At 38.5% G+C, this 24,420-nt stretch overlaps 2 protein-coding genes across 4 annotated transcripts in view; one reads left to right on the top strand and one right to left on the bottom strand.

Moving 5' to 3' along the window:
* Positions 1-24,420, top strand: part of Exoc6b (exocyst complex component 6B) — a 564,774-nt gene that overhangs the window by 337,481 nt on the left and 202,873 nt on the right. The gene's annotated exons all lie outside the window — the stretch shown is intronic.
* On the bottom strand, positions 6,447-14,210 carry LOC122125129 (solute carrier family 35 member C2-like). The gene is given in 7 exon segments (XM_042699688.1): positions 6,447-6,522; positions 8,574-8,731; positions 12,097-12,110; positions 12,849-13,169; positions 13,355-13,411; positions 13,414-14,093; positions 14,095-14,210. Coding segments are annotated over 7 exon segments (1,407 nt in total). The 5' UTR covers positions 14,196-14,210.

Raw genomic sequence — 24,420 nt, 5'->3', positions numbered from 1 at the left:
TAACAAAATAGATAATATTAATCTTGGAACTTCTAGAAATTGTAAAAGAGTGTGTGTTGAGATTTTGTAGAATAGGAGATTAGGAATTTAGGTCCCTGAACATGAAGAACTTTAAATATTTCATTTAGGAAATAGGGCTCTGTACTAAAGATGGTATAAAAACCTTAAATGAATAGGTAATTTTGAATTTGTATTTAAGGACAATAGCTTTGCACTTTGCTGAGTGAAGTATAGAAATAATGGTGGAAGAGAAATCATTTAGCAAATATTCTAATATTTCTGGTGAATGATAATAGCAGTCTATATTGTGTCATTGGTCATTTGATTTTAGAAAAGAGAACAGTCGACATTAAATACAAACTGTTGGTATGTCCATAATCTACAAGTCCACCTACAGGAGGATACATCTTAGCATTGTATTTTGTAATTGAAATTTGAGGAGGGTTAAAGAGTCAATACATGTCAGTAATGAAACACAGATTCCAAAGTGGTAATATTAATCTAGGTCACATTCATAGAAGTATGATTTCAGAAAGTATACCCATGGCAGTCCAGTTTCTGTTCTATGCTATTTAAGCCTCTCCTGACATATAGGACTGATTGCTGAGAACATCAACATACTAGAATTCACATGAAGAATTAATGATCAGGGTGATTGGAAATTTTGAACATAGAAGTACAAAGACTCTAGGAAGCATACTGTCTGCACATATGTCAAGTACAAGAGGGGCCATTTTTTTTTATTTCATTATAAGGTAATTAAAATTTTTTTCAGAAAATTTCTATTGAGCAAACAATTCTTAAGTAGAGACCTGGCACTATATTAAGTTTTATAGATACTAAAGTGAAATAGACATGGTCCTTTTAAGAGAAACAAATTTCTAAAAGTAGTCTTGTTTATATAGAAGTTGTAAAAAAATTTAATGAGTTTAATAATACATAGATTGATTGCTTAAACAGTTTCTTATGATCTTAAATTCTGTCTGTGGTCTTGACAGCAGTTTGTTTGTTTATTTTATTTCCCTATGAAACTTCTAAGGAAAAATGCCAGGGAAATATATTTTCTGAAGAGTTGTTTTTTCTTTCAAGATGTGGTCAAATATGGCTTTAGGACATTTTGTAAAATGTATATTAGCAAATATGTCAAATCTTTGTTCTTAAGCTTTAGGCTATAAGATACAAAGGAATCCAATGCAGAAAGTGAAGGCAGTATGCTAGGGAATTGAGCACACTTTAGGTTTTACCTAACAGGTAACATTTTAAAGTGTTTGTTTTTGTTTCAAAAGGTTTTAGACCCCTTCAGGAGCAGGCCTCCTACTCAACCATGAATATTTTTTTTTTTTGGTCTGGTCATGGGGCCTAAACTCTGGGCCTGGGCGCTGTCCCTCAGCTCTTCAGCTCAAGGCTAGCGCTCTACCACTTGAGCCACAGTGCCATTTCTGGCTTTTTTCTTTTTGCTTATGTGGTGCTGAGGAATCAAACCCAGGGCCTCAGGCATGCAAGACAAGCACTCTACAACTGAGCCACCTTCCCAGCCCTCAACCATGAATATTTTTATGGTCTTTTTTTTTTTTTTTTTTTTTTGCTTCTTCATGGCAATTACCAAGTAAGTAAAGAGAAACCATTGCATTGCAACTACTGGAAACAATAAAAAATTCTTTTTTATTTTTATTTCAAATTCTTTATCGGGATTAAATGATTACATAATTTCCCAAATTTCACCGTATTGAGGGATAGTGATGCTTAAAGTCACAAACACATCCTAACTTTCATGGAGCAAATTGTCTATCGTGGTGTATAACATTTATGAATTCTATGAGCTTTGACAATGCAGTTATTTCTTCCACATCAGGTGATATGTACATTTCTTTTCTTTTGCATAGTGTCAGCTGTTCCCTCTTTCGGACTTGTTCCCTCCCTCGGACTTGTTCCCTCCCTCCCATCACTGCCATTGAGTTGCCTAGTTTGTTTTGATCAATGTCCAGTGCAGCTGATGGGTCCTGCTGTTGTATGTTTTTCCCTGATTCCCTCTAGTTCTGTGTCCTCCTCCTGGTTTCCCTCTGGTGTGCACATATATACCACATATGTGATGAACAGCATGGGTTATTTAGTAGTGATTCGACCAGATGAGTGGAAGTCCTTTGTTTCTTAAGCCTTGTTAACTTTGCCATATCACCTTACCTTTTGGATTTAACATCTACTTATCAGGGAGAACATGTGCCGTTTGTCTCTTTGCTCTTGGTTTACCTCGCTCAACATGATTTCTTCTAGTTCCACCCATTCCCTGAAAATGCTATTATTTTGGCTGCATAATATTCCATTGTGTATAGATACCACAATTTTTGGGTTCATTCATCTTGGTGGGACATCTGGGTTGTTTCCATATCCTGGCTGTTGTGATCAGTGCTTCAATAAACATGAAGATACATGTGTCCTTGTATACTGCTTCCTGTTGTTCAGGATAGATGCCTAGAAGTGGTATGGCTGGGTCATAGGGGAGGTCGATATTTAGCTTTCTGAGGACCCTCCAGACTGCTTTCCAAAGTGGTTGTATAAGTGTACATTCCCAGCAGTGTAATAGGGTTCCTCTTTCTCTGCATCCCTTCCAGCGTTTGTGGTTGGCTGACTTTAGGATGTGGGCCATTCTGACGGGGGTAAGGTAGTATCTCAGGGTTGTCTTTATTTGCATTTTCTTTACAACCAGGGATGATGAACATTTCCTCATGTGTTTCTTTGTCATCTTTATATCTCTTCTTCTGAGAAGTCTCTCTTTAGTTCCCTTGCCCATTTAGTAATTGGTTTGTTAGGTTTGGGAGGGATTAGTTTCTTGAGTTCTCTGCATATATTGGATATTAACCCTTGTCTAATATATTGCTGGTTAATATTTTTTCCCAATTAGTTGGCTGTCTTCCTAGTTTGGTTGCTATTTCTTTAGCTATGCAGAAGCTTTTTTATTTTAAGATAGTCCTATTTACTGAGTCTTTCTCCAATTTGTTGTGACCCTGGGACTCTGTTCAGGAAGTTTGTACCTGTCCCTATAAGTTCAAGTGTCTCTCTTACTCTGTCTTGCAGTAGTTTCAGAGATTCAGGTTTGATGTTAAAGTCTTTAATGCCTTTTGAGTTGATATTGGTGCATGATGATAGACTGGGGTCCACTTTTAGTTTTCTGCATGTGGCCACCCAGTTTTCCCAGCACCAGTAGTTGAAGAGGCTTTGTTTCTTCCACTGTATGTCTTTGTCTCCTTTGTCAAATATCAGCTGACTGTAGGCGGGTAGTTTTATTTCTAGATCTATTCTATTCCATTGGTCTTCAGGTCTATTTTTGTGCCAGTACCAGGCTGTCTTTGTTATTACGGCTCTATAGTAGAGTTTGAAGTCCAGCATCGAGATCCCTCCCATATTGTCTTTTTTGCCTACAGCTGTTTTGGCTATTCTAGGTCTTTTGTTGTTCCATATGAATTTTTGGACTGTTTTCTGTACTTCAGAAATGTATGTCATTGGGATTTTAATTGCATTGAATTTGTATATTAATTTTGGCAGTATGGCCATTTTCACTATATTAAGTCTCCTATCCAAGAGCATGGAAGGACTTTCCATTACCTGGTATCCTCTGTAATTTCTTTCTTTAAGTTTTTATAGTTTTCATTTCTTTTACATCTTTGGTTAGGTTAATTCCTAAATATTTTTTTGGGGGGGGTATTGTGAATGGGGTTGGTTCCTTGATTTCCCTCTCTGCTTGTACATTGTCGGTGTACAGGAAGGCAACTGATTTTTGCGGGTTTATTTTGTATCCTGCTACATTACTGAAGTGGTTTATAAGTTCTAAGAGTTTGGGGATCATGAAGGTATATTATCATGTCATCTGCAAAAAGGGATAGTTTAACTTCTTCCTTCCCTGTGTGGATCCCTTTAATGCCTTTTTCTTGCCTTATTGCCCTGGCTAAGGGTTCCAGGACTATATTGAAGAGGAGTGAAGACAGTGGGCATTCTTGCCTTGTTCCTGATTTTAGGAGAATTGGTTGTAGGTTTTCCCCATTAAGTATAATATTGGCTATTGGTTTGTCATATATGGCTTTTATTGTTTTAAGGAATGTTCCTTCTATTCCTATATTCTCCAGAGCTTTTACCTTGAGTGAATGTTGTATTTTATCAAAAGCCTTTTCTGCGTCAATGAAGATAATCATGTGGCTCTTGACCTTGGCTCTGTTGATGTGTTAGATTACATTTATTGACTTAAGTGTGTTAAACCATCCCTGCATCTCTGGGATGAAGCCTACCTGGTTGTAGTGTATGATTTTTTTTTTTTATGTGTTTCTGGATTCTGTTAGCTAGAATTTTGTTAAGGATTTTTGCATCTGTGTTCATCAGGGAGATTGGTCTGTAATTCTCTTTTTTGGTTGGGTCTTTGCCTGGTTTGGGATGAGTGTGATACTGGCATTATAGAATGAGTTTGGGATAGTTCCCTCTTTTTCTACTTCTCTGAAGAGCTTGAGGAGTATGGGTATTAGTTCTTCTTTAAAGGTCTTATAGAATTCTGTTATGAATCCATCTGGTCATGGGCTTTTCCTTGTTGAAAGACTTCTGATTACTTCCTGTATCTCGTTGTAAAACAAACATTGGCTTATTTAATTGATTTATTTCTTCTTTGCTCAGTTTGGGCAACTTGTATTTCTCTAAAAATGCATCCATTTCTGCTAGGTTTTCTTTCTTTAGAGAGTATAGCTTTTGAGAATCTTTATAATTGTTTGGATGTCTTGGGTATTTGTTGTGATTTTTCCCATGGAATCCCTGATCTTGTTGATTTGGGTTTCCTCTCTTCTTAATTTTGCCACAGGACCATCAATTTTATTTATTTTTTTCAAAAACACCAGCTTTTTGTTTTATTAACTTTATTTATAATTTTCCTATTCTCTATCTTGTTAATTTCCACTCTTAATTTGATTATCTGGCTCCATCTAGTAACTTTAGGTTCCATTTTTTCATGTTTTTCTAGAAGTTTTAATTGCAACATGAGATTATTTACTTGGTCTGTCTCTATTTTCTGATGCGGGCACTGAGGGTGATAAATTTGCTTCTCAGGACTGCTTTTGCTGTGTCCTACAAGTTTCTTTGTGATGTGTATTCATTTTCATTGAATTGTAGGAACTTTTTAATTTCTTCTGTTACATAGGTGTTGCTTAGAAGTGTGCTGTTCAATTTCCATGTATTTGAGCAATTTCCATGTATTTGAGTAATTTCTGCAGTATGTTTTGTTATTGAGAACTAGCTTGATTCCACTGGCCAGATAGGATACAGGGGATTATGTCAATCCCCTAATATTTGCTTAAGTTCCTTGCATGAACTATGATATGGTTTGTTTTGGAGAAAGTTCCATTAGCTGCTGAGAAGAACGTGTACTGTGTCATTTTAGGGTGAAATACTTGGTAGATGTCAGTTAATTCTGCTTGAAGTATGGCCTCACTTAATTCGGTAGCTTCTTTGCCAATCCTCTGGTTGGTAGACCTGTCCTTTGGTGAGAGTAGGGTATTAAAGTCTCCTAGTATTATAGTTTTTGGATCTATTTTATTCTATAAGTTTGAGAATACTTGCTTAACATATTTGTGTGCTCCAATGTTTGGGGAGCATAAGTTGATAATGGTAATATCCTCTTCCTGGATTGTTCCCTGTATTAATATGTAGTGTCCTTCCTTATCTTTTCATATTGGTTTCAATGAAATGTTTATTTTGTCAGATATCAGGATAACTACTCCTTCTTTCTTATTGAGAACATTTCATTGGTAGATCCTTTTCCATCCCTTCACTCTGAGTTTGTTTGTATGTTTGGTTGAGAGGTGAGTCTCCTGAAGGCAACAGATGAATGGGTCATGTTTTCTGATCCAATCTGCAGTTCTTTTTTTTTTTTTTTGATTGGTGAATTAAGTCCGTTAATATTTATGGTTATTATAGAGAGATGCATTGTGGTTCCTGTCATTCCCTGTTTTCCTAAGTTTTTCTTCTTTCCTTTCCTCCTGTGTTTACTAAATTAGACTTCTACTAATACCTGTCTGATGAGGGTCCCCATTCCTGGTTGCTTTCTTCAGGCGGTGTTCCCCCTCTTATTATTCTTTGTAATGCTAACTAATTGTTTAAGAATTCATTTAGTTTTTCTTTACTATTAAAAATTTTAGCTTCTCCATCGAATGTGAATGCTAGCTTTGCTGGATTTATCAGTCTGGGCTGGCAGTTATTGGTTCTCAGGGCTCAGATTGTACTTTCCCAGGCTTCTTGCATTCAGTGTCTGTGTGGAGAGATCTGCAGTGATTCTAATTTTTTCCCCCACTGTAGTATAGCTCCTGCCTCATTTTTGCTGCATGCAAGATTATTTATTATTCAGATCTATCATTTTTAAGATGGGGGACATTTTCATTGGTAATCTTGTTGAATAGGTGTTGCATTCCCTTGCTTTGTTATTCCTTGCCTTCATCCACTCCAATTATACGAAGGTTAAATTTCTTGTCACTATCTGCTTGTTCTTGCATTTCCCTTTGGCATAATTTAAGTGATTTTTCCATATCTGTGACTTTTTGGTCCAGATGGTGCATTCTGTCTTCTGTATCTGACACTCTAAATTCCATTTCATTCACTCTGTTAACTATGGCTTCCATTGTGGTTTGCATGGAGGAAATGGACTCGATGTTGGTTCTCAAAGTACTGATCTCACCTTTTAGTGAGGTGTGTACTGCCTCTATTTTTGTGTACATCTCCTGTTTGAAATCCTGAATCTCTTTTGATAATTTGTTCCTGTGTTCTTTAAATTTCTGATCTATTTCTCACTTTAATTCTTGAGTCATTGCCTTCAGCATCTCTTGGATGTAGCTTTTGTCTTCCATTCCTGCTTTGCTTCCATTGGGGTTCTCCCCTGGGTGGCTGCTGGCTTTTGGGGGTAGCTTGCTATCCTGGGTTAATAAACCTTGTAATTTTTCTCTGTGGTTTTCGCATGGGGATTCAGGGATTATTGGAGACTAATCTGAAATTCTGTTTTGGTCAATAGGTGTCTGTCTTTGCTTGGTTGCTGTTTCTGGGTTGGCTGAGAGAGTCTACCTGGTCTTGGTTCTGTTGGGAGAGAGGCCGACCTCCAGCTGCTAGTCTGACCATGTAGGGCTTTCGGCTGTCTGTGTAGATCACCAGCAGTTCCTGCCTTTAGAAGGACTGAGCAACCTAGACTGCTCCTGTTTACTCCTGTAGGTGCTCTTGGCGAGATCAGGTGTGCTGGATGTACTCTCCCAGTTGCTGGAGTCTGGTATGGGCTCCTGATTTTTTTTTTTTTTTTTTTTTTAGTCATTCGTGGGCCTGAACTCTGAGCCTGGGCGCTGTCCCTAAGCTCTTCAACTCAAGGCTAGCACCCTACCATTTGAGCCACAGCATCACCTCTGGACCTTTCTGCTTATGTGGTGCTGAGGAATCAGACCCAGGGCCTCATTCACACAAGTCAAGCACTCTACCGCAGAGCCACCTTACCAACCTGAGCTCCTGACTATTATCAGATGCTGGCATTCTGAGTTGCCCAATTCCCAGCCTGGGATATACCAGTTGGGTTCTGGTGGGGTTTGAGCTTCTGGTTCTCTTGCCCTGGACACCCAGGTCTGTTGCTGTCATGAGCGTAATTCCCAGGGGGTGCAGTTCCCTGTTTTTCACCCTCTGCTCAGTCTATGCCCAGCATCTGACTTCAATTGGGGAGGAGTTGGTTGTGTTGCTGAGGAACCCGTTCACCAGGGCTGGTCCTGGCTCCAGGTCCCTGGCCTAGGGCATGCCAGTTGGACCTGTGCTAATGTATATCCTGCCAGGGTTACACAGCCTGAAGTACATAGTTCAAGTTTCTTCCCCTGTTGGCTGTTGTGATCCATGGGTGCTGTTCCTGGCTTGGGTGTTTAAGCTCCCTTCCAGGGGCGCTCTTGATCTAGCCTGGCTGGCTGGATGTACTTCACGGGCTGGTGGAACAATTGAACAGTTCCCAGTTTTAGTGGGTCCTGTAGACCAGGTGTTGGGATAGGGGGTCTGGGTCAAGATTTGGGGGTTACCCCCAGCTCTGGTCTCTCTTGAGGAGGGATACGCTGTTCCCTGCAGGGTACTTACCCTGGAGCTAGTTGTTTCTGTGTGATGTAGGTTGCTGGTTGCCGCTGCAGTCAGTGTTCAGTTGAGATGCTTGTGGGCTGGGCCAAGTGGCTCTTTGTCAGTGTTTCTCCTCTGTCTCTGCCTATGTTGATGATGTCCCAGTTGGTGCCACTGGCTGTGTGCTGTGGGCTGGCAGTGCGGGCAAGTGGCACAGCTCAACGCAGGCAATGTGGGCAGGCTGAGTGCTGCGGGCTGGGTTGGCTGGGTTGCGTGATGGGCTGGGCAGGGTGGTGGTGGCTCTGCATCAGTTTCTCCTCTGTCTCTGCCTCTGTTGATGCTATTCGGGTTGGTGCAGGGGGATTGGCAGTGCCCTGGGTGACGTGCAGGCTGGCCTTTGACCGAGGGGTGGGGAAGGGGTCTCTGTGCAGGTTCTGAGCACTGAGGTTTGTTTCAGTTTGTGCTTTCTGGATCAGCACCAGTACCTTGCAGGTCTTCTGTACTGGCATTCTGTGGGAGACCAGTGTACTTCTGGGGTTCCAGCCATGGGGCCGAGTGGCTTTGGCGGGATGGAGCCCCTCTGCTCAGAGAGTGAGGGCTGGATGAGAGGGTCTTCGTTCAGGCTTGCGGCTCTGAGGTTTCTCTGTGTGCCACGATCAGCAGGTCCGACACTGGTACCTCAGGGGTCTTCTGTGCAGGTGATCTGTGATCCGTTGGGCCGGGCTGGCTGCAGCTTGGTGCCTTGCTGCACAGTCAGTAAAGGTTGGGGGAGGGGGTCTTCATGCTTCTCTGTTCTGAAATTCTTCCTTTTCTTTCTTTCTTTCTTTTTTTTTTCTGCCTCCTGTTTTTCTCTGGGTATTCGTCTTTTTGTTGTTGTCTATCTCTTGGGGAAATTAAACATTGGAACTTGAACTCTCTTTTTGGTTGGAGAGAACTGTGGTGTTTCCCTACTGTCCCATTGCCATCTTGGTCCCCCTTAAAAACTGCTTCTTTTAAAATAAGTTTTTCTTATTTGCTGTGGGCTTAATTCATACAAAAAATAAGGATCTATTGGAGAACATATTTGCAGGTCAAGTAACTGATATAGAAATAATATCCAAAATATATAAAGAACTATTTCAACTCAATAGTAAGAATGGGCAAAAAGATCTGAAAAATTATTTCTCTAGAGAAGATATATAATAAAAGGTGTTGGGAAAATGCAAATCAAAACCATGAAATATTATTTTATACTGATGAAGATGGTTATACTCCAAATGATAATAGCTGAAATTGGTTTGTATGTGAAGACATTAAAACCCTTGGGAATATAAAATACTATAGCCACGTTTGAAAACAATCTGGCTGTTTCTTAAATTGTTATGACATTGACATATAACCTAGCAGTTGCTCTTCTGGGTAAAATATAAGAGAATTGAAAACACATTTGTGGTAGTCCAAAGTAGAAATAACACAAATTTCTGCCATGTGATGAATAGATATATAAACAATGCCAAATCTCCATAATTAGATATTATTTGGCTATAAAGAAGTTGAAGTATTAAAATGCTGAAATATGAATAAATGTTAAAAATATTTTAGTTAGTGAAAAAATCCAGACACATTTGAATCAATTTCCATATAATGTCTACAAATGAGAAATCTATATTGTAAAAAAACAACACCTCAATCAGTGTTTGCTGATGCTTGTGGAGGACTGGACATTGAAAGAATGACTTAATTTGCCACAGCTTCTTTGTTAGATGCTGAAAAGGTTCTGAAATTAACAGTGTTGATTTCTTCACCATCATATGAACACACTAAAATGGTTTGTGCACTTTCAAATGGTAAGTTTTAGCACATTAATTAATGTTTAATAAAATAATATAGTCTATTAAATTATTTAAGAAAGTGGATTTTAGGGAAATGCCAAATTCGGTTCATTTTGGGTTCTAAGTTAAGAGTCTTTTGTAACAGTATTATCATCCCTATAATCTACTATAATTTAACATTTTTGAAGTAATATGTTAGGGTTAAGAAAATCTGGATTACTTAGGTTTTTGGTGTAGTATGGCAGCTACTTTTTATATAGACATTCTCTTTTTCCAATGGAAAGAATATAACTCCCAACTTAAGAGAATTCCAAGCTTAAAAAAACAAGTACCATGAAAATGTACCACTCCTTTAAAATGCTGATGCCAGTTTAATCCTAGTATTTGTTGATAATTTCTGTGGAAATAATTTTTTATTTATTTCTAAAAATTTAGATAAAGAGCAAAAAAACAGCCCTACATTCTATACAGTTTCTAAAACTACGGTTTTACTCATGTTAACTCTTGCTAGTAGACTCTCAGTGTGATACTAGAATGGTAACTTCAGAATATTTCACTTCTTTTTTATTATTATTTAGTGCAAGTTATATAATTTTTATAGATTATTTTATTTTATTGTAAAGCTGCTCTACCGAGGGGTTACAGTTACATGAGTAAGGCAATGAGCACTTTACTTGTTGATCATTGTTACTCCTTCCCTTGTTGTTGTCCCCTATGCTTTCCCTCCCCCACCTCCCACATTCCTCCCCCTTCCCCACCCCCACCCGAAGTTTGTTTGTAAAGTTTGTTTCTAATATACTGTCCTGTGGGTATCCTTGTTGCAATGGGTCATCCTATGTCCTTGTTTCAGCATTTTGTTATTCCCCTGGATATTAGGTTCAGGAGTCATTCAGATAAATTCTAAAGCCCCTATTCTGAAAAGAACATCCCTCTAGTATTAATAATTCAGATATAGTCAGTGTTGACACAGAGATACAAATAAAGTATAATAGATAACCCCCAAAGAGAAGAGATTTCTCAATGTTTTTGATTTATTTTATTTTTATTTTATTTTTTTGCCAGTCCTGGGGCTTGAACACAGAGCCTGAGCACTGTCCCTGAGCTTCTTTTGGTCAAGGCTAGCACCCTACCATTTGAGCCAGAGAACCACTTCTGGCTTTTTCTCTTTATGTAGTACTGAGGAATCAAACCTAAGGCATCATGCATGCTAGCCAACCACTCTACCACTAAGCCACATTCCCAGCATGAGATTTGTAGGATATTTAGAGAGGGGTTTTTAAAGAAAATATTATCTACTGCTGTTTTGAAGAATATTTATGGATGTTTATTTTAAATAGTACCAGGATTTGAACTTAAGGCCTTGTAGTTGCTGAGTAGATGCTCTACTTCTTGAGGTTCTTTGCTAGCCCCCTTTTGTGCTGATTATTTCTGAGGTAGGGTCACATATTATGCCTGGACTAGCCTGGGCTGTGATCGCTCTAGTAGTGCTTCTCTTTGTCATTAGGATTACAGATATGTGCCACTGAACCTTTCTGTTGTGCTTCTCTTGTAGCTTGAGAGGACAAACTGCAAACTCAGAAAGACAAAAGTAATTACACTTAATTTGGAAATAGCTCTAAAGGTATAAGTAACAAATTTAAATCGCCATCAAATCTTCAATATTTAGGATACAGAATGATAGGGAGATGATCTAATATAGGGTCATGCTATACCTTCTTTATTTTTTTTAAATTCTGATTTAATACTCTGGAAAAATCCTTGTATTTGTGCTGCTGTTTCTGTAATGGTAATGGCTAAAATCTAAGGAAACTGTACTCCAGAGACTTCATGGTCTCAAGACAAAAGAATCATTGTACTAGATAGAAAAATATTTGAAGACCATAAGTTTGTTACTCTGTTTCCCCTTTCCAGAGCACCTGAAGCTATGAGTTGGTCTTATATCTAATTATTTGTCTTCCACCTGCTTGAAGGAAGGACTTGATAAGCACAAAAATCCAAACTATACTAATCATAGCGAATAACAGATATAATCAAATTGATCTTTAGATCAGCATATAATTACTGCATCCAAATAAGTAAGATACATGAGGTCAAAAATGCTAAAAAAAAATTCACACATAATGCAATGAGAAAAAGAAGTAAGACAAAAAATTATTGGTGGAAATACTGTTCATATCAGAGGTAAAATAGGCCTAACCTGAAGACCTCCATCTAAAGATTGAAAAAAAATACTAAATACAAGAAAAACAGTAAAAATTCAGACTTCAAGGTAAAAAGAAGCCTGGCACCAGTGGCTCACTCATGTAATCCTAGCTTCTCAGAAGGCTGAGATCTGAGGATCAGGATTCAAAGCCAGCCCTGGCAGCAATGTCTGTGAGACTGTTATCTGCAATTAACCACCAGAAGACTGGAAATGGTGCTGTGGCTCAAGTGGTAGAACTCTTGCCTTGAGCTGAAAAGTTCGGGGCCAGCACCGAGGCCCAGAGTTCAAACCCTACGACTGGAAAAAAGAAAGAAAGAGAGAAAGAGAGAGAGAGAGAGAGAGAAAGAGAGAAAGAAAAGAAAAAAAGGTAAAAAGAATCCTTTTTTTTTTTTTTAAATCTCCAGCAAGTGCTCATTTATTTCCTGCTTGCAAGAGTGAAGGGGCCCAAGGATGCCTAGGCTCAGCACAGAAGCTGGTGAGCAGCAGGAGGCCGGCTCTCCCTGCCCTGCTCGGGAAGGGGGGGGGGGGGCAGGGCGAGAGGGGGGGCAGGGCGAGAGACACAACAGTGGACTTTGACATTCATCTCCAAACTATAATAGATCTGCTCTCGATGAACACAGTCCAGGTGATGAGGTCTACTTCCCAACTGCTAGGAAGCCCAGTCAGGCCCCACCCCCAGCCCCAGGAGGCCCCAGGAGGCCATGCTGGCTCTCAGCTAGGCCAGCAGAGCTCACCCCCGCCCTTACTGCATGGTCCAACATGGCTCCCGGCACCGCATGGGCAGGCTCTAGCTTCAGAGGGTAAGGGCAAGGCCAGGAACCCCGGCCCACTGCAGGGTCCTGCCCTGCGACTCCCAGGCCTGGGCTCCGGGCAGGGCGACCTCTCTGCCAGCTCTGAGCTGCTGGGTGTCGGGGTCTCGAAGGCTGCGGCAGCAGGGGCTCGGGTCCTCGCTTGGGCCACAAAGTATTCTCCCTCCTCGGTGTCCTCGTCCTGCTGGCTGCTCTGCAGCAGCAGCTCCAGGTCCGGGCTGGACACCAGGCACTTCGGGGGCTCAGGGCCACCGTCCCCTTGGGACAGACAGACCAGTGATCCGTGCAGCCAGGGTGCATGTCCTCTCCAGGGGACCCGTGTCCCCCCAGAGCTGGTGGCAGGCCGGCAGCCAGGGGAAGGGGGCCGGGCTGCGCAGCAGGGTGGAAGGGCGACCGGAGGCGAAGAGTGTCAGGGAAGGGGGCTGACATGGGAAAGCTGAGGCTTCTGGATGGCAGGGCTTTCAAGGCCACATGCAGGGATATTCCGGAGAGGCAGAAGTTAAGCGGCTGATTTGATCGCCCAGTAGGTGAGCCGCCAGCAACAGGGTGCAGACTTCCTTAAAGATGCCAGCGATGGACAGAGTGAGGCTGGAGGTTCTGGAGACTAGGAGGAACTCAGAGAAGCCCAAACCAAAGGCAAGAATCACGCCAAGGAAGAGGCTCCCAAGCACGCTCAGGAGCAGCCCTGTGTCCTGAAAACGGAAGATTTTCTCAGATGTGGACAAATGGAGACCTTCAAATATGGCAAAGAGAGGGAAGAGCCCCAGAAACATGAGAGGCTGCAGGTGGAACATGGTGTCGATGGGGTTCTGGAGGCCCAGCTCAGCCTTCTGCAGAAGTATCTGGGTGAGGGTCCAGCGGATGCCCCAGATGAATGAAGCCCCCAGCACCAGAGTGAAGCCCTCCACATTGACCTGAGTGGACTTGTAGGTGAACATGAAGAGCCCCCCGGCGATGAGGAGGACCACCAGGACCAGGGCTGCACGCAGCTCCTCCAGCTTGAAGATCAAAGAGAAGATCAAGATGAACAGCACGGCAGAGGATTTGGTCATTGTGTACAGTGACACGGTGATGTAGAGGAAGTTCCAGTTGGACAAGCCCACATCAAGTGCTGTTGCCAGTGCTGTGGGGGCCACTCTCCTGAGGTAGTTAGTCCAGCTCAGCACCACGCAGGCCTTGCGGCAGCCATTTGTTGTAGAAGGTGATGCCGATGGAGAAGCAGTAGTAGAGCAGGACCAGCCCCAGGGTCAACACGAAGGACAGGTCCAGGGCCCACCTCCCCATCGTGGGGGCTGCGGCACCTCAGCTCCAGGGCCGGCGGGGACAGGCACAGCTCTTGGAGGCAGACCACAGCCCGAGCTGGTGCAGCTGGACGGCGACTTTCAAACGCGCTGCAGCCTGGGCCAGCAGAGCCCTCTTCACTGCTATCACTGGGAATGGTGGGTGGAGCCCCAGGCTGGGGCTTCAGCCTACTTGCTCCATGGTTGGCAGGACACAGGGCTCACAGATCCCTAGCTCTGCTGCTGCTCCCCAGAGCTCTGGGCAAGTATCCTCCTGCTGGAAGTAAAAACAGACTTTACAGCTTTGGCCGAGGGATGGGGAGGATGTGCAGGGAGGGGGGGGGAGGGGGAGAGATGGGAAAGGATGGTAGGGGAAACAAAGGAGGAGGCAACAATGCTTGATAAGAAATGTACTCATTACCTTGCTCATGTTATTGTAACCCCTCCGAACGGTATTTTCACAATAATTAAAAAAAGAAAAGAAAAGAAAAAGAAAAAAAGGTAAAAAGAAAATAAGCATAAGCAGTCTAAGAAAAAGTTTACCTTTGAAGTTTTTTTTTTCTCCTCTGAATGTATTACTTTATAAGTTTAAAAAAATTTAAACCCCACAGTAATTTTTTAACATTCCTAGTGACACTGAAATGCTTACTAGATATTGAAAAATTAAAAATTAAGAATTTGGAACATTTATGAACTTTTTCTAAAATCTTACAAAAAAGATGAATCACAAGAAGGAATTCATATGTGTCAAAATAAAGTCTAGTGACAGCCAGGTGACTGAAGCTCATGCTTATAATCCTAGCTGCTTAGAAAACTAAGATCTAGAGGATTGCATGTAGAAGCCAGTCTAAGCAGAAAAGTCTGTAAAACTCTGTCTCCAATTATCCAGCAAAATGCTAGACCAGAGGTATGTCTCAAGTTGTAAGGCCTCAAATATGAACATGAAAGCCAAATGAGAGTTTCAGGCTCTGAGTTCAAGCCCAAGTACTCTCATGAAACAAAAATAGAAATAGAAGTAAAAAAAAAAATTAATTAATAGGTCTAGTATATATGTTAAACATGAACTAGTAAATTAGGAAAAGGAATGTAATATTAAGGTTCTTAAATGGAAGATACCTAATTTGGAAATATGAATTTGATGGTAGTTAAGTGGGATAAAATATTCAGAAAGAGCCATCACTATTGTTCTACAGAACATTGTTATATCTTAAGCAATACAGTATAAGAGCTATTTACATAGCATTTATTTGTATCGTACATTATAAGCAAGAGTTGATTGAAAGTGTGTGGCAGAAGAGGAATATACTATATGTAAATATTAAGTAATTTTGTAAAAGAGATTTGTGTATCTATTACTTTAGTTATTTATAACAGATCCTGAAACTAATCCCACATAGATACAAAGGTAGAATTTTATAGGACTTGATATTGTTTGCAGTGTCAACATCCATTGGGAGTCTTAGAAGAAATCTCTTGTGAATTAATGTAGAAGCTGGGTCATTTATTCTCTAGCTAACTACAACTTAAGTGTTGGAGACTTTGACTTGTGCCACCAAAACTAGAACATGGAAGAAAAATAATATGCATGACTTATGTGTACATAGGAATAAATTTCTATTTGGAATATTAGTTTCTGAGAACTACATCATAGGTACCATGAAGTTACATGTCCATCTTAATTTGCTGTTTCTATTCCTTTATACCACTGCAGAAATATTATCACAGATTTTTTTTTCCTGTGCCATTACATAAGTAGTCTCAATTCTTAAAGGGACTTAAAATCCTAAAGGAAAATATGGAGAAATTTAAGGAAATAATATCTAAAAAAATAAGGAACTACCAATAGAGAGGAAAGAAAGGAAACAGAAAATAAATTCTAAAGCTGAAGAATACAATAGATGAAGTGAAAATTTTATTAGAAGGATTCAGTGACAGATTTGAATAGGAAAAAGAATCAATAAGTTTGAAGAGAGGAAAATGGAAACCATTGAATTTCAAGAATTAAAGTCATTCACTTGGAGAAAACTGAACAGGGGTAAAGGACCTATGAGGCATGCTAAGTAGTACATTGTAGAAATCTCAGAAGGATGAGAAAGGCGAAAAGAATATTAGAAGAATTAATGTTTAATTTTGCTTACATTGATTAAAAACATGAGTATAAATATCCAAGACATAAAACGAACCCCAAATTAAATGTAACAATAGAAAATTGTCACATGCATGGAATCTTCAATAATATTAGTAGATTTCTCAGAAAATTTTGTGGCCAGAATGTCAACAACAAGGTGATAGCTCAGTGATATCTTCTCATATCTTTCATATGGACACAATTAACCGCGTAGTTATTCTCATATCAAACCTCATAGAGAAGAATTAAGGAAGTTAATTTTGGTGGCAGAGTAGATTTGATGGCACCGACATTCCTGAACATGAACATGCCAGCAGTTGCTGTACTCAGTCTGTTTTGATAAATTGTCTTAGTAGATTTTACTCTTCTCAGTTATCTAGTCTTGTGTGTGTGTGTGTGTGTGTGTGTGTGTGTGTGTGTGTGTGTCAGTGTGTGTCAGACTTGGCTATATAACTTGCTTATTTTAGTGAAATGGAAATAAGAGGGGCTTTTTTTTTTGTTACTTTTCAGGAGATGCTTTAAGGCATTCAGTGGTTTTTCCATTACTGTGTCTCTCTTCTACCTTATAGAATGTCCCAAAAAGGAGTTTTTTTACTTTTCTAATTAAGTTCAATAATTAAAATGTCATGAAACAGAATACCTGATTCCTAGCAAACAACAATTTAAGTAAGGATTATACCTGTTTTATAAGCCACTGAAGTTTAGAAGTTGTTTATTATTTATGATAAAGCTGACTCGTACAGAAATCAATAGGAAATTAATGATATTTTAATAAACATGCATACAAAAGATACCTAAGATACATGATATAGACTTTAGAGCTTGCCAGAAGTATTTTTCATAATTCAACTTTTGATGGTATTATACTTGAAGTAACTAGAAAGCAGATAATGTAACAAATGAGTATGTAGCCTCCAGCAGAAATTTGATAAATATTGCCAACATTATTTATTTTATTACTATTGATCTCACTTGATTTGACATTACAATCTGATTGGGTGTTTCAGTCACAATAAATAATCTGAGAAAAGAATTTGCAGGATATAAAGGAACTGATCTAGGCATATTCAGACTTGATGGATAAAATATGCAACCTTTTCTAATTTCAACTGGCAAATATATAATTAAAATTTTATTTGAATGTACAGAAACCCATTGTATTTTAGCCATCTATCACAAACAACATCAGGGTTAAAATTTTGTTAGTACCCAATATATCCTATCATTTGAATGAAATGGCTCAGAAAGGAAAAGAAGAAAGTAAACTTTTTGTACCTCCTAGAACTTGAAGCTAAATCTGAAGTAAGTCACATGTCTCAAAAAAATATTTGTTGATATAAGCATTGGATTCATAACATGACTGCAATCAAATAAGTAAAGTCACCTAGACCCAGCTATTTTGAATTTGGAGAGGAGAATCATGGTCCAAGGCTGGCCACAGGGCACAGTGTGAAACCCTGTCTGAAAACTAGTGTAGAAAAAAGGGGGTGGGGAGAATTTTTAAAAAAAATTTTAAAGATGGGGATATGGCTGAAGTCACATCTGGTACAGCTTCCTCCTACCAAAAAAAAGTCAACTAACCTTTTTAGATAGCTATATATTACCTAAAGAACCAGTCAGTTTGAATATAAAGAAATATGAATGTGTGTCTATGACCTTTTTGAATAGGAAATAGCCTAAGAAAACTGCTCAGTAGCCAAGGTGGCAGAAATGTATGTACATGTGTTTGTGTGTCTGTGTTTGTGTGTCTGTGTACACATGTGCATGTGCCTTAATTTATTCTCATATTCTATAATGTCTTATTTGTAGATACAAGGAAGATCAAGACAAAGGCAAAGCCATACTTTCAGGAAACTAAACAACTGAAAGTTTCTGTCAGACCTAGTTAAAAAATGTTCCCTGCTCCTTGGACAAGCAGCAGCTCATGCAACTTCTGCACAGCAGAATTTCAGAATTCCCAGAAGTCATTGCAGTGTTTCCCATTCTTTCCATTTTTTTACAATAATAGGGTAGGTATTTGAGAGAGACATCTAACTTGTCCTCTTAGCTTAAAAGTTGCTAAAAATGTCACATCTGGATTTTAAATTTATGGTATCACAAGACCTATGCATTATGCATTTATTGTCATAATTGGATTGGAGTTTAGAATTATTTCCTCTGAGGGGCAGTATATTGGCTCTTCTGTGCATGTGTGTGTGTGTGTGTGTGAGTGTGTGTGTGTGTGTGTGTGTGTGTGTGTGTACTATTAAAAATTTTAGGAATGAACTACTTTAGGCATGAACTACTTTAATCTCTGAGAAATTCTAGTTCAGTTTTTGTATTCATTTGTTAAATACTAAAAATGATGAATCTCTCTAGTCTTTACAAATTACTTTGCACCTATAGTTTACTAAGGAACCATGTTTAATAAAACCATTATTACTTGGAACTCTTCCAGATGGGCCCAGTATTCAGGGTATACTGAAATCTTAATTGCTTTGTTACCAGCTCCAGTGAACTAGTCAGAAATTTTATATTTTGCTTCCCATTCCTTCTGTCCAAAGTCTTAGGTCTTACTTTTTTTTACTTGGTTACTCATAGAGACAGTGAATTATAGCATATATTTATAATTGATTATATTGCCAAAAAGTCATTTAATGTTTTACTTACTCTAGTATTAACATAGTTTTAAGAGTTTTCAGGATGCTTTTCAAATGTAGATTTCTGGGTTTTGTTTGTTTAAACTAAAAAGACTGTGCTTTCCTGCACTACTTTTTGTTATAGCTACATGATTCAGCCTTTATTTGGTATAAGACTCACACCAAGTTCACTATTTTTCCTGTGTGAAAAATTCGATGGAACTCTATAGCTACATAAACCTAGTTAAAAAATGTTCTCTACTCCTTGGGTAAGCAGCAGCTCATGCAGCTTCTGCACAGCTTCTTTAATTTAGCGGAACATAAAACCTTAAGGCTTACTATCTTTCTTGACTTGAAAATTCCAATGAGTATTTAGGTCTTACAGATTCTGTTTTAGTGAGTATAGTTCTTAAAGATAAATAAAGGTGCGTTATGTTCATAGCATTTAGCGTAAATATTTTTACCCAATTTGTGGCAGATGATTTCTTATTGACATACGTAAGGCAAAAAAAAAAAAGAGAAGAAATAGCATATGAGTTGTTATAATCTAGCAATTATCTGGTCCTTTAGCCTCTGCTATCCAAAGCATCTTGAATTGGGTAAGTCTGAGCAGAGTTAGGTCCACTGAATAAGCTGGTAAATTTATGTAGAGTTGAGCATTGTATTCTTGGAATGTATCTTAACTCTGTCAAACTGTCTTGAACTTTGATGCCCAAGAAAGTTGGCAGTAAAGAAATGACTAAGCAAAGCTAGTGAAGGTCATTAATTTCTAAAGTCTAGCTGATTGACATTGAGTGCATCTGTTCTTTCAAAAGCTGTTCTCTTAGCATATTAATATCCCTGCACAGAGGGCCTCTGTCCATGTTTTGTGAAAATGGAAGAGCTCTTTGTCCTCTTGTCACATTAGCTAACTGAAGTCAACCACTGAAACTTGAAACTTTTATTTTCAGTTCTGGATAAGTGTTTATAAAACTGGGTTTTTGGACATCAAGTAATTGGACAATTAGATAAGCCATTGATATAAGTGAGAAAGAATTAATGGTTATTTTCAAGGGCTTTTTAAAAGCGTCAAGAGGCTGATTAAATATTTTGTTGTTGTTTTTTCTGTCATCCTTTGCAATTGTGCTGTTGTTATGGCATCTTAGAAAATAATTTGTAGAATACTCAGTGTGAAGCCTCAGAGATTTCTTAATGGCAAGGAAAGGACACCGAGAGATCTAAAAAACTGGCTCACTTGTAAATTAAATGATGACAGATATCTGGAACTCCTTTCATCGCTGAATTAAATCTAACACATAAAGAATAATATTCTTGTTCCTATATGAATATATGAATGATGTAATACACATAACAATTTTTTGTTGATTTTTAAATGTGTTAGAAAATGATAAATGAGACTGCTAAGTAGATTATTAAATTAATTGTGCTTGTATAAAAGCCTTGGGAATATGAATTGACTGTTCATTCAGTTTCAGTCAGTAGGGTCAGAAATATGTCAAAAAGCTGAATAGATCATTTATTGTTTCATGAAAGAATGTTACCTAATATATTTGTAGTCTTTGGAATAATAGTGTTAGTATCACCAGAGAACTTGCTGAAAACGCAAAAACTCAGGCCTAATACACCTTCTAAATAAAATGTTTGGGACTTTGGCTCAGGTGTCTGTGTTTTAATGAGTTCCTCTTGTGATCCTGATGCGTGCCTCAGTTTAAGATCGACTGAACTAGAATAAAATCCTCTTTTATTTTATTCTTGTTAGAGCACATTTAGACTAGTTATTTTGCTCTTAACCTAGAATCTAAAAATTAGGATGACAAACTAGAGTGCTTCCAAAAGAAATTTCTGGATTATAAACTGACCTAAAAATAAATTCAATGGGAGATATTTGAAAGAAATTGACTAGAAACTATATGAAGAGTTGGAAGGAATTTGCTTTATATAGTCTAGGTTAAAAGATAAAGGAGGGGGGCGCCGGTGGCTCACACCTGTAATCTTAGCTACTCAGGAAGTTGAGATCTGAGGATCTCGGTTCAAAGCCAGCCTGGGCAGGAAAGTCCATGAAATTCTTATCTCCAATAAACCACCAGAAAACTGGAAGTGGTGCTGTGGTTTAAGTGGTAGAGCACTCGCTTTGAGCTGAAGAACTGAGGGATAGCACTGAGGCCCAGAGTTCAAGCCCCACGACTAGGGGGGAGGGGGGAAAAAGATAAAGGACTAAGGCCTGTAATGATTGCCTTTGCTTACCTAAAGTGCTGCCATAACTCCAAAATATAGAGCTAAGGACTTTCTTTCTTGTATTAGTATGTATTAATTGTACAGAGGGATTTCACTATGATATGTCCATATATGAATATACTTTGCTTCTATTAGTTGTTTTCATTCTTCTTTCCTATCCTGTTTCTTACAGTTTTGAATAGGTTTTAGATTTTTATTTTAATACACATAGTGTACTTCAATCATATTCACCCCATGATACCCTGCTTTCACCTTACCACTCCTACTGTATCTCTCCACCCAAAATAGTCTCCATTTTTGTTCTGTAAATGGCACTTCGTTAATGTTTATGTCTAATACTCCATTGCGCTATACCATATTTTGAAAAATGTACTCCCTGGTTGAAAGATACCAAAACATTTTCCAAAACATGGGTATTGTAAATACAAGTATAGTTATTATGGATGTGCATTTATCTTTATTGTATATTGACTTACATTTCTTCAAATATCTGCTTGGGAATACCATAACAGAACAGATACCAAAACATTTTCCATAGCTTAGGTATTAAAATACAGGTATAATATTCTGGGTGTGTACTTATCTGTATTGTATATTGCATATCATATTTCTTCAAATATTTTCTTGGGAATACTATAACAGGGACATACAGTAGTTCTGTTTTTAGTGTTTTGAAAAACTTTTATACTGATAACCTTAGTGAAACTATACTAATTTTCATTCTCACCAACTCTTGTAAGAGTTCTTTTTCTACAACATTTTTACCAGCATTTGTTGTTTTCTTGATGATAGCCATTCTGACTGAGGTGAGATGGAATCTCAGTGTTGTGATTTTCATTTCCTTTTTGAATAAGAGTGGAGTGGTTTTTAATCCTGTCTCAGTTTTTACATCAGTGGAAATACTGTCAAATTTCTCTCCATGCAATATGATGTTAGCTATAGATTTGTCCTGTAATATTTTTGTTGTGCTCAATATATTCCCTCTAGTCATAGTTTCCTTCTGGCTTCTATCATGAAGGGGGTTGAATTTTCAGTGGCTTTTTCATCATGTATTGAGATGATGATGTGATTTTTCATCCTTTTTTCTATTAATGTGATATATTACATTTATGGATTCACACCATCTTTCCTTGCACCCCTGGAATGAAACTAGCTTCCTTATTGTATATGATCTTTTAAAAATATGTTGGCTTAAAAATATGATGGTTCCTGTTTCATTATAATATTCTGTTTTCAAGTATTTTATCAAGAATTTGTTTGTCGATATTCTTCAAGAAAATTTGTAATTTTTTGTGTGTGTATGTGCATGTGTGTGCATGTGTGGTATATGTATGTATGTGTGTGTGTGTTTGACTCTATCCAGTTTTTAGTATCAAGCTTCACAGAATAAATACATTTGGTAGCATTCTTTACAGTTCTATTTTATAGAATAATTTAAGGATCTTTGATGTTAGGTCTTCTGTAAAGATCTGGTAGAGTTCAGAACCTGTCTAGTAATGGGCATTTCTGTTTTGAATGACTTCTTAATTATTTTTTCAGTCTCATTGTTCATTATATGTTTAAGTTGTTAATGTTCACTTGGCATTTTGTATACATCTAATATTTGTCAATTTCTTGTAGGCTTTGCAATTTATTTGGAATATATGTTTCAAGCTATTCCCAAATGATCCTCTAAATTTCAAGGAAATTTCTTTGATATTTGTTATATGCTTTTCTTCATCTTTAACTTTATGAGTTTGGTTGCTTGTCAAAACTTCAGAAAGTAAAAGTTTAGCAGCCAAATGAATATTCATTTATGATAAAGGTAGTTTGGAAATGGTGTGGAATTACTTGGCCTTGCCCCAGACTATACTCCTTATTTAATCCTTAATCCATTCTGAAACACCCTAAAAGACACACCAGAGTTATGCTTTATTAATACAGCTGCTTTTCCATCAATTGTCAGTCTTGATTAATCATCATATCTCTTTACTGAACCTTTCAGACAGTATCTTTACTGACTACATACTTGTCAGCATACAAGTTAAGCAGCCAACTCTTGACATTACTCTTTTTGTATTTAAAAGATTTTATTCCTGATTTCATGTAGATATCCATTATCACTAGTAACAGAACCAACTCCAAATGGTATGAACACAGAAGATTGTATGTTCTCATACGTTAAGAACTTCAAAGGGCTGCAGGCTTAGCTTAAGTGATAAAGTACTTACCTAGCACACTCCTGGGTTGATTTCAAACTCTTGAAATAGTATCAACTCAGAGAACAAAGCCTGTTAGTGATTGGAGGCTTGTTATTCTTTAAACCTCTTTCTCAAAGTTTTTATAAACCTGCCTGGGGCTGGGAAGATGGCTCGGTGGCAAAGTGCTTGCTTTGCATGCATGAGGCCCTGGGTTTGATTCCTTGGCACCACATAAGCAGAAAAAGCTGGAAGTGGCGTTGTGGCTCAAGTGGTAGAGCACTAGCCTTGAGCTGAAGAGCTGAGAGACAGTGCCCAGGCCCAGAGTTCAGGCCCCACGACCAACACACACACACACACACACACACACACACACACACACACACACACGCACGCACGCATGCATACACACACACGCACGCACACACACACTCACACACACACACACACACACACAACCTACCAGATTTCCTGACCTCATGTCTATATTCAAAGCAGAAGGAAAAAGGAAATAGGGAGAGGCAGAAGTGAAAAGATTTCTTCAGATGTTGCCTTTAGTAGCTGATGACTGCCTGAGAATGAGAATTTTTGTAACTTCATATTGCTATGGATTATTTTTGTTGAGGAAAAGAGAGCATGGATGATGAGTAAGCATCTAATATATTCTGAACAGACATTCTTCTCTCAGTTGAGATCTCTTCTTCCTCACCAGTGACTTGGACTCTGAAAATGTTTTAAAACTATTGAGTATGATGCAAATAAAACTTTTCTAGCACTTCCTGGTATAAAGAACCTTACGTTTCTGTTCTTAGAGCACTGGGCTCTTCAGTGAATCTCAAATGATGCTCACCTTTTGGGTCTGCATATTTAAGTAAGAAAAGTTGATGGCAGGGAACAGATTAGACATTCAAATAGGAATAACTGTATTCTAACTTAATGACTAGGAGCAGTAAATTACACAACCTATTCTCTATGATACTTTGCCCAAGATCTTTACAAATAGTGGACAGTCCTTAGAGGGCTTTGGAAACATGTTTGCTGTCTCATATTCTCAATTCCAGGTAGCTTTTC

Source organism: Dipodomys spectabilis, unplaced genomic scaffold, assembly GCF_019054845.1.
Source record: "Dipodomys spectabilis isolate Male_0828 unplaced genomic scaffold, ASM1905484v1 ptg000262l, whole genome shotgun sequence".
NCBI classification, from domain to species: domain Eukaryota; kingdom Metazoa; phylum Chordata; class Mammalia; order Rodentia; family Heteromyidae; genus Dipodomys; species Dipodomys spectabilis.
Note: the sequence above shows the minus strand (reverse complement) of the source record. Positions and strands in the feature narration are given on the sequence as shown.